The 16,379-nt window shown below is 39.4% G+C and overlaps 1 protein-coding gene across 1 annotated transcript in view; it reads left to right on the forward strand.

Annotated features, from left to right (window-relative positions):
• The window catches only part of CAP2 (cyclase associated actin cytoskeleton regulatory protein 2), a 63,528-nt gene that overhangs the window by 25,535 nt on the left and 21,614 nt on the right, over nt 1-16,379 (forward strand). The window contains exons 4-5 of the mRNA XM_084306885.1: nt 4,157-4,234; nt 16,124-16,267. Coding sequence (XP_084163011.1) covers nt 4,157-4,234; nt 16,124-16,267 — 222 coding nt within the window. The remainder of the gene's footprint in view (nt 1-4,156; nt 4,235-16,123; nt 16,268-16,379) is intronic.

Here is a 16,379-nt window from a genome sequence, read left to right on the forward strand (position 1 = left end):
ACTCATTAGTCTTCAATGGATATGGGGGTCTAATGAAAGAGTCAGCTCCCTATAATAAAATAAATAAAAAAAAAAAAGAATGCTGTCTGCTTAGTTACACAGCCTGCCTGCTAAATAGAAGGAAGTAGCAATGAAGTGTCACACTTCAAAGACTCAGAGAAAGGACTGGGACGGTGATAGACTGAGCTACTGCATCCGTAATGAGAAGAAGCTCTTCTAATACTTCAGTGGGATGCATGGAAAGAAATACTGCGTGCTCGGAGGATGTAGTAAAACTCAGAATCCCATTTTCAATGTTGTTGAAGAAAGAAGGGAGTAACTGTGGCAGAAGTCCTCTAAAACTGTGCTTGTAAAAGCACACAGAATGTGTTAGTATTTTCATTAAAATTTAAATTCAAAGGTGTGAGATGTGAGTGCTTTGTTTTTCATACAGCTAAAAACCTTTGAGGCTGGATATACTTTGGGGATACAGTATCCACAGTCAGTAGTATGTAGTCCTCTGACCACTGCATGTTTCCAATGTCCTACAATAAATAGGGGGTAATAAAAAATGTGATACAATTTTAGTGTACCAGAGGAATAACTCAAGAGTGTTACTAATGTCATAGGTGCCCTTAACAGCAGGAGACTTCTAAGAGACACCTCCCAAACAATTTGAGAAAGTGGCCTTTATCATAGTCTGATAAATATAACAGAGTGATACTTATCTGGATGAGAAATATATCCTGATGCCACATCCAACAATAGTTTCACGTTGGTCAGATGAGCAAGGCATGTGTATGAGGCAGTGATGGTCCTTTAGGAACATCACTGTACATTTTCCAACAGTCTGTCTCTAGCTATGATCAAATTCCAGTGCTTTGGCAGAAAATAAGTAAAAGTCTGACAAGAAACCAGTTGTGACATTATAGTCTGAGTGGAGGTTGTAGTCTGAGTGGAGAAAAAAGTCCTACTCAGTCTCTAGGAGTTACCAGTGGGAACCCAAAAGCATGGATTTAATACAGCGTAAACAAAATGACAGACACATTCTTTTTCAAATTTCATTGATGCTACCAGCTCAGTATATGTTGAAGAATTCATAAAACAGGCTTAATTTTCTCTATCTAAGAGAACTTTGTTCTTGTTTTATGCTCTGTTTTATCAGCTTGCAAAGTTCTATCTTAAAATAACATTGGTTCTTTGAAGAATACCAGAAAATGTTTTGCCACATACATTGCAGAAATGCATAAACGCTTTTCACAAAGCTGGCTCCCTAGCTTTTCTACCTACGTTTTCCAGTCTTCAGCATTTCTAATCAATCAGTTCCTCGTTTACACCCCAAATTTAGCATTGTTTTAAATTGCAGGGGGAGGAGGAGGATAGAACTGCTAAACTTTGTCCTGTTCATATTACCTGTGACAACAAAGTTATCTTACTCTTCTCAATTGATGAGTAAGCCATTCTCAATAGTATTAAACCTCACAACTTTGTGTTGCCTCCAAATTTTATGAGTGTACATGTAATTTTTGCTCCTAGAACACTAACAAACATAGTGATGGTTCTTTAAACTAACCCTAAGAAACATGGCTAGCAACTTCCCTCCTCTCAAATAACACCTTCTGTAGTGTACCCTACTGTTGTCTCCATTTTTTCCAGCTTCTTCTCTAACCTAGAATTTTTATACTAATTTGCATTATTTTCACCTAAAGTAAGGATTTCCCCCGAGGATCAACAGCATTTTATGTAATATCTCTATAGACTAGATCTGGTCCATTATCCTTGTCTAAGAAACTGACAGCTCAAAACAATCCCCAACAGTAATGATTTTAACCACAGAAAATAACATGTTGCAATTTCTCTCATTTCTAATTTGCATCTCTGTTTTTAATCACTCGTTTTGAATCTTTTCTCAATGTGTATGGTGCTGAAATCAAACTTCTACCCATGAAAGCAGTTGGCACACTTTTTTTTCCTGTTTCTTGGGTATATTTGCCCAATCCATCGTTACATACTTCTTTCACCTGGTACTATCTGTAAATGATAGGTATTAAAAATCTTATATACTTGTGCTTCCATCTAACAAGGTCTGCAGTAATGAACAAAGATGATATGGGCCCAATTATTCATATATTTGACTTCCCTTTCAACTGGGGCAATTCCCATTGACCTATAATCATTCTCCTTAGTTATCCTTTAATTATCCTCACGTATATCAAACTCCTTGAAGATTGGGGAAAAGTATTTATTCAACAGTAGCTAAGTTAAACATCAAGAACAACGTAAGGATGCCCAACTTACCCTTGAGGTCACTGCCATGGCCTCACTTCATCCCTTGATTTCTTTATTGTTCCAGTAGAATTAAAATACAAACAAAAAAACTATTGCTTTGTTTTACTTCTCTGTGCTAGACGTAGTTCAACAAGGCAGTTATCCTTCATCCCTTTGCTTCTTTATTTTATAATCCCTGAAACAAAGTTTTCCCTGATAATCAAGGCCTCTTCTCACTTTTTGTAGGTTCTGTACTTATTCTTAGTATCTTGCTTCAGTCATTTATTCACCCAGAGAGTAGCCATTTCTCACAAATTCTCCCTCCTGCCCAGCATGCATAGATTATTTCCATTATTAATGCAAATCCATTCTTTCCTGCATTCAGTTCATTACGTTCCTCAGGCCAGTCATCTTCATTCAATTATTTTTCTATTTTCTAAAAGCTTGCCATTCTAAAATATCAATCTATAGATTTATTTTTGTCTGCCTTGCAATATAGGGAGAACTGAATCCATTCATAATCACTTCCTCCTAGAATATTATTTTTTGGTCAGCTGTTCTGCAAGATCCTCCTCACGCACAAAAACTAAGCTTAAAATAACCATGCATGTTGTTGTTTTAAAAATTTCTGTACCAAAAAGTCAGTCTCCTGAAATGTCTAAAAATACCTAAACCTTGCTATTATTGATGATATTTATGTCTGTGTCTGGAGAGGTTACGTCTCTTATGCTCATACAATTTCCCTTATAATTTATTTCTTTATCCATTTATAGAAATGATTGCCCTCTTCCAAATCTCAGCCTGTCAGATCATAACACCACCTTCTACCTAAATACTGTCCAAGTTGGGCCTCTTTTACTGTCCTTGCAGGGATTTTCATCCTAACAGATAATGTTTTATTCATGCCATCACATTTTAAGATGGATAAACACAATTTGGCTGTTTTACTTTGCTGCAACTTTGGATTTCCTGACTTTTATGTATTTTAAGTTGCATCCACATAGGCCTGTATATAAAATTTACTTGTTTTCTTTTTAGATTGAAGAAACCCCAAAGAAAAACAGCATGAACTTCCCCACCCTTTCACAAAGTGGTTATAAATATACCCATTCATATTAGATTAACTTAACTGCATTTGGTTTGGCTTGGTTTTATTTAGCAATATACACTACTTATGAATAGTTCTCTTCTGTGCCGCTGATGCTTTGTTCTAGTCACTACTCACCCACTTGCGTAAGGTGATATTGGAATACTGATTGGATTCAAATCAATATACATCATTCATAATATACAGAAAATGTGTATTGTTCAAAAAAAACTGTCAGACACAGCTTTAACACAAATTCTGGAGTTCTGTTGGAGGAGATTGCCCCAAAATCTTCAACCACCATCTCTCATAGTCATTGATTTTTGGGTCTTCACAGAAATACAGGCAAGGAATGAATTACAGCACAGTCCCTCAGCAAATATGCCAAGCTCAATTCTTCTTAAACATCACTACAGGCTAGACTACAGTGCAATAGAAAGTTTGCAGGTTAGAAGTTTCAGCACTAGTAAGTTGTTATCATGCACTCAGAGCAAAAATATTGCCATTAAAATGCCTAGACATTCTCTAAAGTGTTAAAGGTAAGTCCTCCCATGACTAATCTCATACATGTTAAGCCTGAGACTGCCTATCAACTCATTTTATTTCCTATCTGAAGAAGATAGGAAACCTAACCTTAGATTTCCAAAAAAATATATAGCTAAGCTAGTATTTTAATACATTCCTTTTCCAGTCAGCTTTGCTGTGATTTATATGAGAAGCAGCAAGAAAGATTTGAGCTGTCACACTTGACTTTGAGCTGCCAAAAAGAGGTACTGAAGGTTACAGGCTAAGGTTTAATGTATATTTCTCCTTTCCTTACAGGCAGAGATGGTACGTGCTGCTTTCCAAGCACAAAGATCTTTCCTGGTGTTAGCATCTCAGTGTCAAGAGCCTCAAGAGGTAAGAAAACTAACCTAGAGTTTCAAGAGGCACTGTATTAAAAAGGCCGTGTTCCTTTATGTTTTGTATCAGTCCCTGAATTTGCTTTTATTTGTTATTTTATTTATGTAGTGCACTTAGAGGCTCGCTTTCAGTGTTATTAGCACGATACTGCTGTAATCAGAAAGACCTGGTTCAGAGTTAAGAACCTTTTCCGTACCAATACATATAAGATCACTGCAGAAACCAAAAGAGGTTTTCTTTATAGGGCTATAAGTGGGATCAGTTTTTCTCTAGAAGCTGGAAATGCTATGCAATACAATGGCTTTTTGCTAGCTCCACAGGGTTGCTGTGTGATCGGCTCTGAAGTGAGGGAATAAGCTATTGAGAGAAAAAGAATCAATACTAGCTCCTAGACTGCATATTCTCCAGGCTGAGGTCCAGGTTAGGCTAATTTTGGAAGAGAGGCAGGGCTTTTTGTCAACAAAAGAAAAAAGCATTTTATATCAAGTTGATTTATTTACTTTTGCGGTAACCCCTCACAACTAGAAAGCTCACGGAAGCTGTGGAGTTGTTACGGTGTGGCATTTGTGGTTTCAGTAGGGCCCAGTAGCACTGTATCATTCCTGGGAATGGTGATCCGGTAGCCCTTCTGTGGGATCACCCTTGACCCTTCCTTCTAGGAGTGTGCAGAGGATCAAGTCTTCACTTGCACAGGCTCACTGTGTCCTCCACTTCTGTCTTTTTCTCAGCTCCCTGCTCCATAGTTTATTAAAATCTGTATTCTCAAATCAGAACTCCCTGCTACTCGTACGAATTATTGAAACCTCACTGTCATTGGGGATCTTTGAGACACAGATTGAAAGTTTTTCCACTCAGTACATTTTAATGACAAGTATACTCAAGGAAAAAAAGAAAAAAAGAAGAAAAAAAAAAAAAAAAACACAGATATTCCAGGTGAGACTTCAGATTTGTAGAGTTTCAAGTAAGAAGGGATCAGTTGTTTTTGCATCTGTCCCTGATCTCAGAGAGTAGAAGTGGGTCATGACTCACAGAGAACAGGCAAAATTCCCACTGGTGCAGGCCTCAAGCAGTCATTTATATTGGCTGTGAATACAATTGCACCCAGTGGCCCACAAAACTCTTCGTGCTCATAGGTAAAATATTTGCCAATGAACAGTTTCCAGTGGCCCATAATGTAATGCAGTGTTCTGAATTGCTGGTGTCCCTGCTCTGGTGACCGAAAAAGCTACGGCTCGCTATTTATATGGCCTCCTGTGATAACATGGTGTCAGTGTGATTTTCTCTGCTTTCGTTTAACTATCTTTTAGCACAGAGGAAGTGCCACAATACATGTGTGTGCACATCATTTCAAAGGTAAAATACCAGGAATATTACAGGTTAAGGTTCCTTCCTCAGTAACAACAAACCCAGTCCAATTACTGATTTTTTTTTTAATTTTTTTTTTTAACATAAAGACTGCTAGGTATACATTTTGATAGGCATCCAAAACCAGGTTGTTAATTCTTTTCTCCTTTTTGCACAAATTTTTTTTTGTTCAGATTTAGATTCGGCTATACTATAGACAGCCTGAAACTAATTGAAGGCTGCCTTTTCTGTGCAATTTGAATAGTATTTTCCACTGCAGAGAGTGACAGTTCCAGGCATCAGGCTCTTTATATCTGCATCTCACTGACAAAAAAAGATCCTTTTGCAAAGCCATATTGGTTAACAGTTTTGAAAAAGCTGTTTAGCACCAGATAACCCTATGGAGGGAAAGCAGTGGGGGTCTTACCCCCCAGGACTTTATTGGTGTGATGTCCTCTGGGCTCGGGTTGTATTTACAGCCTAGAGCCACAGAGTCAGTGTGGAATCCAAACAGGAAAGCTAGTCATTAGTGTATCAGAATGCACAGAGTAGAGAAAAGCAAATGAAGATGACAGCATATCTATAAATGCAACAGAAAAGAGAGTAATTCTGTCATTCAGCTGTCTAGACTGTTTGCTTTATAATGTAAAGCTGTGAATGAGCCAGCGAGTTGCGATTATGGCATAGTAGCTTTGCAGACATTCAGAGACAGCGGTGTGGAGACTGAGGGGATTTACTGAGTTCCTGTCATGTTGGGATGTCATACATGGTGCCTTTAAAAAAAAAAAATGGGAGGGGAAAATGCCCTGGAAAAATAAATTAGCTCAGCTCTTGCAGCTTACAAACTAATGAACAAGGAATTCAAACACAAAGAAAGCTCCTATATGTATAATAATCCTTAGATATTTTTTTTGCTTAGCAAAGGGAGAAGAGAAATACCTATCATACAAAAAGCAGTATTTTTTCCCCTCTATGAAAATGTTGAAGGCTCTAGTATTCATTTTGGTCTTTTAACTCCTTCTGTGAGTCACCAGCAAAAATTTTCAAACAGTTAAGCCTGTTTAAGTTGCTATTGCAGAGTTTTGCTTCTTGATAATGATGCTGATATTTTTTCACTTGGAATCTGCTGCAATGCACAGCCTTTATTATCTGTATATGTGAAAATAGTAGGAGCCGAGAAGGTAATTCCAGCTGGCATACCGATCTAGCATCAACTGCAATAAATTACTTAGCAGAGAGCATGTTCTGTTACTTTTTATGGTCATGTTCTATATTTGTGTGTGCAGGGGAAGAGATCACATGACAAAACCACTGTTTGATATTCCTGTTTGTGTATGTCCCAGCTAATGGCTGCGGGATGCAGGCTCATTCAGTAGGATGGAATTCTTGAGTTTATCCACTTCTTAGAAATTATTTGCTGACGCCAAACTTCAAATGTTAAAACTAAAAAACTTATAAGTTGTTTATCATAGAGAGATGGCAGAAAGAAGATGGTGAATTGGAAAGAAATTAGACTATTGTTATATTCTGGGAGAAGTTGTTTAAAAGGCATTTTGAGAGCATATTGCCTGGGCAATTCAGAATATAACGTGTTAAAGAAACCTTTCACATAAACCTTCACAAAACAATATGATATAGCCTGGTTCTCAATTTTCTTCTCCCTGTAGTCTAAGTCAAATACAACTTGGACTGTAAAATTATTATATTATATTGCATAATAATTTAAAAGTTATTAGTCTTACTGAACAACTTTATCTGTTTATCAAGTTGTTTGTTTTTTTTTAATGATCTTAAATACTAACATATGAGATCACTGCTCAAAGGCATGGCACTGAATTCATTGTGAATGGTGATTTATATATCATCTCTTTATGAGTTGTTTCATTTCACTTTGTGTTCAAAATTTTAATTATTAATTTTATATGTTGATAACTATATGTTATATGCAATATATAAATGTATTTATGTGTTATTTAAAATATTAATTATGTGAATTAATATTAATTACCAATTATAAAGCTCACAGCAATAAATAGTTCTAGAATAAGGTAAGTTGCTGCTGTGTTTATCAGGAGCTACTCACATTCACTTTATTCCTCAGACTTGTTACGTGAAGAGGGTGAGGTTTTTGTTAATGAAGTCATGGTATATATGTTGACATTGTTGACTTGAGGCCTTATTTAAGTGTGTTTGAAGTTAAGTCTTCCTACAAACAGAAAAATGCCCTTGTAAGTAGGCAAAACTGAATGAAAGCAACTCATGATAACAAGTACTGCAAACAGATTTAAATTACAGATGCAGTTCAGACTGCAATTTATTATGTAATTTCTCATTAAACTAAAATGCTGACTTCATATGACTGACAGAACTCATGGATTTAATTACTAACATTGTGCAGACACATTCCAATTAAATACCTTGCTTGAATATCTGGAGTCTATACATTGGAAAGTGAGAGATAAGGGAGGGCTTTTTCTTTTTCTTTTTCTTTTTCTTTTTCTTTTTCTTTTTCTTTTTCTTTTTCTTTTTCTTTTTCTTTTTCTTTTTCTTTTTCTTTTTCTTTTTCTTTTTCCTACTTAGAAAATGGGAAAAAATTAAACCCAGGAAACTGTTTTTTGAAATTATATTGAGAACCATAAGAACAAATCCTAAAGTTTTTGATTTCTTCATAGTCAAGCAAAAAATACATTGTAGAAACAGAATAGTTCTGTAATTTCTTTGAGGAGAGTCATTCTCAGAATTTTTATATAGAAATTAAAGATGGAGATTTACAGTTCCCTACTCTCTGTTAGTTTGGGTTTGCTCTTTTTTTTTCTCTCTTCTATTTTTAAATTACTCCAGTAACAGGACTCGTAGGATTTCTTATTTTGCATCCTAGCAGGATTTGTTTTCTTATTACCTTGACTTTTTTTTTTTTTTTTTTTTTTTTTTTTTTGGCTTACATCAGTCCATTTCCCACTCCTTTTCCTCATATCTACTGGAGTCACCCTTACTGTTTTCCAAAAATATAAAGACTAGGATACTCCCTGTCTTGTTAACTCATTACTTACTTATGCAAAAAAGAGTTTGAGACAAGTTTTGCTGCCATTCTACTTAAGTCAGCTGACTGCTGCAAACCTGCACCTTTGTATCTAGAAATAGCTTAAGGAAGAATTTGGTTCAGTCCTTTTAAGGTCCTCAGGTCTCCAATTTACAGAGGGGGCCAAAGAGTGACATGGACAGAGCCTGAGAATCCTGAGCTCCAAAGGGAACCCCTTCCCCCCTCCTGTCCTCTGAAATCTTGCCAAACTGTTGACATATTTTTGTTATCAGCACGCCTACAACTGCATGCGACGCGTGGTCACAGCCTCAGTGATGGACCAACTGACAGTGTTCAATTGCTGCCTTGCAGTGTTCACAGGCTCATTTTTGGATATTGTTGCAAACTCTTACCTAGTTTCAGGTCCACTTTAGTCCTTGATTACTGCGTCACTGGAAGCATATTGTCAGTCTCCAGATAGCCCCCTGGCACCTGTTACCTCGTAATTTTGTCTCAGAGGTGTTAGATTGCATTTAACCAGCCTCAGGCTCATGACGTTTTCTGATTGTGTAGGTCTGCTTGCACCATTTCTCCTTCCTCATTTGTGTTTGCCAGAACACCCAGGTTGATAGCCCCTGCAATGAAGAGAGTGAGGCATCTGAGACTGGGTTCTGCCCTGAGGGCAGCGCACTAGGACGTAAGAAGGCCCAGAGACCCCTCAGGATCCAGGAATACAGAAGGACCAGATCGTCTCCCAGCCTGTGCAGAAGAGAAACAGAGGCAGAGAGGCACATTAGCACCTACGTCTAGACTGGCTCACATAGTGCCACCAGGCAGAGATTTTCCAGGACTTCATGGTCCGTGTAAGAAGCAGTCTCCAGTAAGCAAGGGCTCCTTGCACTATTTTAGCCCAGTACACCTGTACTTGGACTAAGAACAGAATCACCCTGTAAGGAAGACATTATCCAAGATGGCACTCTGTGTGTTGTCCAGCATACACATCTGACATAACCTGCTGGGGATCCCATAGGCTCTTACTGGAGTTCTCCTGTGCCCTAAAATAACATCCTAAAATCACCAGACTACTTTTCAATCCCTATAGCAATGTTCATGTTCATAGTGTGCCATGTGAGAACCCACTGAACTATGCTGATGCGACACTCCTTTTCCCATTAAGCATCATGTTCTTTATTTCTGCTAAACACGAATCGAAACCAGTATGCTCCTTTCTCTGTGCTACCCAATTGTTTCCCAGGATTTTTGGACTGTGTGTGATCTGCTAAAAGGGAAAGCACCGGGGCTACAGCTGACTAAAAAGCAGAGCTTTTCAAGTTGACATTTTATTCCAAATTTTTTTCTGGTTTTATTTTGGTCTGAATCAGACCAAAACCACTCCGAGGCTTCTTGCTGAACTGAAAATAGTCTTACAGTTTTTCACTGGGGAGATCCCAGGTGAACCACTTGAGTGTCCAGGGCTGGAAGCCCAAGACATCCCTGTCCTGGGACATGTCCATGTGAAACCTAGATGCCCTTAACAAAAACTTGTCAGATCTCACAAGTGGTGCACAAAACACGTGTGGCTCCACAGAACACCATTTTCTGACAGAACTTTGTTACTTCAGATTCTCAGGGGTACACTGGCATGGACTACAATCACAACAGCAATGGTTGAGGAGTAAATCAAAAGGCTGAAAAAGTTCATTTGTGTAGTTGTTGTTGAGGTGTGGGATGTTTGTAGGCTTGTGTTCCTCAAGCGGGAGAAACCCTCCTTGTTGAATGTGCTGCCCATGGGGAGCTGTAGTGGAAAGGAAAACAATAGGTAGAGCATTCAAGTCCATTTAAAGAACAGCCAAACAGTCCTGGCCAAAAGTATTGGAGTGATTTGGCACTGCTGGAAACTGATGCACACAGTTCGTACCAGGCCCTGGAGTTCTCCACTGGTCAGCAGCTATGTGCCTTTCACGTTCCTCTCCATCTGTTCTCTGTAAGAGTCAGCGTTTCAAAACAAACCCGTGAATGACTAAATTAATAATTCGTCGTGTGGGGTTTGGGGTTGGTGTTCCCGTTTTTTTTTTCACAAGCACAAAACTGCTACAGCTAATGTTAGATTGAGGGTTTATGTGCGATCTAAGAGGAATAAATGCCAAATACCAATTAAGTCACTTTGGAAGCACACAAATGCATGTAAGCTTCTGTGTTGATGACGCTGACCAGACGTTTCTGCAGATCTGTCTCCCTGCGCCATGGTCCTGCTGTTGCGTGGCAGTGAGTTGACATGGCCAAACCCGTGCTACTGACAAATTGTTGTTACACCCCTGTGTTCGGATTTACAGCCTAAGAAGGTGAGAACGGAATAAATTCCTGTCTCTCTGTAGTTAGTTAGGAGACCTCTGAACCCTGGAAATATCAGAGGACTACAGGGATGTGAATGTGGTCATCATGCAGAAAGGTCTCACTGATGGCCTCTGCCCGCCGTTAGTGCTTCCAGAGAAAGCAACACGTTAGGGTGCAGGAGGCTAGACTGCAATCGTAAGAGCAAAACCCTGGTACCAGATGTGGAATACCTCCTGCTGGGAGAGATGGGGATGAGCAGTGCAAAAAGAAGTTTGGCAACTGCCAACAAAGAAGTGGTAGTGCTTCACTGGGGGAGAATTAAGGAAAGTTAAAAGAGGTAAGGGTCTGAGAAGTCCAGATTTTCACCACGAGCAGCGTGATTTGGAGGCTAACTAGCTTAGTTACTAGCTAGCTTAGATTCGCATCTGAAAAAAAATATTTCCTATATACCTCATAGAAAGATTATTCCTCAGCCTAATCTGAACACTGATTCCATTCAAACTGACACACAGCTGCAATAAAAGAGACAAGCCCTTCTTATACCACACATATGGAAAAAAAATCAACTCCAATTTTAAAGACTTATTTGCAGATTTACAGACACAGAATGGGATTGCGCTTTTCAGCTTTAACTGTCAAGGCATAAGGTGTCGTTCTGGGCCCTCTTTACACTTAATGGCAGCATATCTTGAGTGCAGTCTTCATACCGTATCATCTATTAAAGATGGAAAGAATTCCTCAGGGGCATCTTTTCCTTCATTTACAATAGAGGGAATTAAGTCTCAGCTGAGAGCGGATGCTCACCCTTGAAGTTGTTAGAACTGAGTGTGGTGGATGCCATCCATGATATCTTTCACCCCTTAAAAGTGTGGGATAGAGCCGCACCAGGCTGTTGCAGATGTAATGACTGTGTCTCCATTAAGTGGTTTAGTTCATAGGGGGGCAATGTTTTTTCTGGGTTTGTACCCCCAAACATGTGTAGCATGAATGTCAGGTCCTCAGCACCAACCGTTTTGCACCGAATGCAACCATTCCCATTAGACTTGCCAACGTACACAAAGACAGCTGATTCAAATCAACTCTGTATTTCAAACTTGCCTGTGAAAAATATAATGCAAGTATGATGGAGATTTTGAACTGATGGAAGAAAAGAAAACAACAGAACTATAGACCGGGGACAACATGGACTGAAGGTTGTAGTTATGCTGTTCTGGCTGCAGCTGAGTAAAATAAAGGGGCTGCTGATCCCAAATGCTCTCAGTTTTCTTTTCCTGCTCCTACACCAAAGGTTGCCACCCCCTCGTTTAGCATAACTTGAAAGTGCATTTGTTCTCTCGCCGTGATTTTTCATAATAGGCCAGGTTGGCTTAAACACTCTAATAGCGAGGTCTGAATTGTGTTGCCACCCATCAACATAAAAGTTCTTCAGTTAACAATCTTCACCCCTCAAAACCCTATAAGATTAGCTTCAAATGCATAACATCTTTAAAAGCTGTATTTTTGTTTACCTGCTGGGTTTTGCGCCTTGCTGGTAGGTTTCTGAACAACAGTGGTCCCGAGAAAAAAACAGTTTTCCCAAATGAAGGCTGAGATTTTCAAGTAGTCACTTGCTCAAGCACCAAAGTTTAAGCAAGCCACTCTGTTTTAGTGTGCCACAATAGGCAAACCACACCAAAAAAAAAAAACACCACTCAACAGTTTGCCCATTCTATGAATTAAATCCAAATGCCCCGGTCCTGTTAAACCTGTCGTCAGGGGAATTTCTCCTGGGAGTACTGTGAAAATGTGGGAAAAAAAAAGTCTGTTCATTGGGGTTTGTTGGAACACTGGTATGCCAGGCCTTTTTATAAAGTTAGCTCTACACTGCTAAATCTCTGAAGCCCAAGGCAGTTCTTGTTGCATGCTCTAACTTTTTTTTTTTTTTTTTGAGTGCTTTTGCTCCTCAGTGCAGTAGTCTTCCTCTTGATTTTAGGATAAGAATTATAAGACATGGGTCAGAGTTGACTGGTTGTTTAGGTATTAATATTTAAAAAGACAACCTGTTTTTAATAATAACGTAAAAGGGACGTGGGCACACTGGGAATTACTTCTGATATTTTCAAGTTGTGTCATTTCTGCATTTTTAAACATTTCAGCAAAAGTGATATTAAAATAGGAATGGTGTTTATACAAAGACGTTAAATTTCTGTTAAACAACTGTGCTGTGTCTTAAATGACAAGAAATCTTATCTAGCACATGCCAAAGGCATGCTGGAGATTTTTCCAACAGCTCTGATTCATCTCCTTGAATTCGTTTTTTCTTGGAGATACAGCATAGACAATCATTTTATTAACAACCAGCTGTTTTAATATTCATTGCAATAAAGAGATTATTCTTCTAGAACCCTCAGCACAACTGGTTCTGTATTGTGGAGCCAAACAAGACTGATTAGTGCCAGAATTAATGAGCCTCTCCCTATCCAGATGCCATATACACCATAACTCATCTGCAGTTTAATCACTAACTAAAAATTTAGAACTGACTGGAGGGAGACAAGGCTCAGTGAAGTGACTCCTTGCAGGCCTCTATTCGTTTGTGTCTGACCGTGACACAGAAGCTGGGATCACAAGAAGTTTGTGTACACACACACACGTTACGTGCAGCCATCCAGACAAGCAGCAACTATTGCAGCATAAAACAAATGCAGAGTGGAAGGCAGGCAGGCTAGATAGCTCTTACGGTGCAAAGCTGACAGAATGGAGTTGAACATATCCTCAAGCCATTTGTGGATTGTTTTGGTGTAAGTACAGTGCCAAGTGAATGGTTGCTTTGAGCTACTTCCCTTAGTGACATCTCTTTCACCTTTAAACCTCTCACAGTGGACTTACTTTGTGGAATTACTTAAATTCACTATAGTTTTATAAACAGTTGATTCACTGGACACGTTAAGTCCTGTGGTCTGAGGGACAGAAATTCTGCCTGTACCAGTAACAGGAATCCCTCACAAAAGTGGTTGGGAGTTTTTCCACCAATGCAAGTGGAGGAGGAGGAGGAGCAGGTCTTGTGTAACCATCAGGGCAAGTGTTCGGCCCTGATTTTGCCTTCCTATCTGACGATATCGATGTGTTCTACAAAGAAAACCAGAAAACGTTAACATTGTTTCATACAGAGGAAGCTGGAGGACACGGAGGTAGCACAGCTTTCCTAAAACCGAGCGGTAATTTGGCGGGAGAGCTGCAAACAGAAGCCCCATTTACGGACACCCACTTGTGTGCCCCATCCGCAGAAACATGCTGCCTCCCAGCGCTGTCTGGATACACCAGGCATCTGCTGAGCTGTATTTTTAGCCCTGATAGTCTCTTTGGCTGGAACTGGGCCATGAAGATTCACAGTAAGCTAAAGACTGTAAATATCCCTTAGACGGTATAGGAGGAAAACTGGCATCATATCAAAGCAGAACGAGCACTTTCTTAAATTTCAGTTTTGCTAACTACTGTCACACTTAGAAGATTTCCCGGAAAAATAAGAAAGAACCAACCAGCTGCAGTGTGCTGTAAACAAGCAGAAATGAGAAGGGAGAGTTCCTGCAGACTATACCATGTTGTGGCAACAAAATCAGTTTTCCAGAGCTACCAATCATGGAGGTTTCAGGGTTTTTTCAGAAATAATGACTTATGCTGGTCATTAAGCCATAAACAAAAACTAGTTTCATCCCCTAATAATACTGCAAACATTCATTTTCTCCCAGCCCGCTTTGTTGCAGGAGGAGGCCAAGTATCCCCTGCATGTCAGATGCCCAAGCCTTTGTCAAAATTACATTATCTCTAAAATATTAAGGCTCCATTCATTGCTGGATCAAATTTTGTTTCAAAAGCTCAGAACCTATTTTTGTCCTGTTTCGGGGGGTATCTTTTGAGCTACGTTGATCCAGAGCAAACATGCCCATTTTAAGGTGACACAATATTCTGTAAAGCCGAGGTCTCGTGGGAGCCTGGAAAGAAGTATTGTGCAGAGATCAAGTAGCACATACACACACATTGCTTTGTGTGTGTCACAACAGCATTTGTCCTTCAGAATATGAGGATTGCTTTTCCCCTGCAAGCACTTAATTCCACTGAAGAAGTAGGGCTGAGAAAAGGGGAGTAAAAATATGAAGTCCTGCCACGTGGTCAGGGAAATACCTAAGTATGCCGAGTGACTTCTGAGTAAAGTGCCGGGGAAAATCAGACTGGTGCACTCTCCTTGGTGGGACATAGCATGGCTTCTGCAGGCATAGATTGGCAATAAAGAATTAGTCTGTTTTTACAGAAACATTTTATGAAGTTGCAACATTCAGCATACAGCAGTTCCTCTGCATGTAAACTGATGGCTGCTTCTCCCTCGATGTGCTGTTGCTGTGTGGAAGAATTTTTCTCAGCAAGTTAATGCTCTACATTAGTTTTTCCGTGACACTGGATCCATGTGATTAACATTCACTTTGCAGAGGAGAAGAGCTTGGATAGCCTCAACATTCATTCTGCTGTTCTCTTCACTCCAGACACTATTCCTTCCGCTCAGCAGTCATTCCCCTGGATACCATTCCTTTCTGATGAACACAGGGGAATTTCCCCAAGCCATGCCTTGCAGGCACTGTGTTTCCCATGAAATGTTCCCACATTACTCGCGGACGAAGGAAATTTAAACATTAAAACTTACCAAAAGGGAAAGCTAAAATGGATATTGCCTTCAGCGTACTACTTTCTCAGTCTTGTTGCCAGATGATAAGAGGCCATAAATCTAACAAGTAGTTTGTTTCCTATGGAAAGAACAGCTTGTTTAATAACATGAAAAACTCAAGGCAGTGTAAAGACTCCTAAAAAAAAATAATCCAGGAGTATCACATGAAAAACGCAAACATCCTGCGAACTCCAAGATACAGGGTCTCCGTGGTTCTCAACCAGGACAGCACGTAAATGTGCTGCCAGTGCTGAGAACAATTTTTGCTGCAACACGTTATTAATAACTGCATTTTGCTGCTACAACCAGAGCAGGGTAATTAAATTGTTACTTTAATGTGGAGAATATGCTGACCTTTCCTTCCAAGTGTTAAAACAATAGGCAGGGAGGACAACGTTAAACCGCAGGGTGTTTTTGGACTGTCCATTGTTAACAGCAGTGTCTCTTCTTTTTCTTTTTCCTTTTCTTTTTTTTTTTCTTTTTCTTTTTTCAGAATGAGGTGGCGATGCTTCTCAAACCAATATCAGAGAAGATTCAGGAAATCCAGAACTTCAGAGAAAGAAACAGAGGAAGTAAAATGTTCAACCACCTCTCGGCCGTCAGCGAAAGCATACCTGCACTTGGTTGGATAGCAGTGGTAAGTTATGCCCAGGGCAGTCGGGAGGGCTCTAAATCTACTTCTGGATGGTGTGGCCCAGAATAGGTCCAAATCTTGCAGAACCTTGTAGTCTCCTCTGCATAGTTCTTCA

Source organism: Netta rufina (genome assembly GCF_964035555.1).
Source record: "Netta rufina genome assembly, chromosome: 2".
Taxonomy (NCBI): Eukaryota; Metazoa; Chordata; class Aves; order Anseriformes; family Anatidae; genus Netta; species Netta rufina.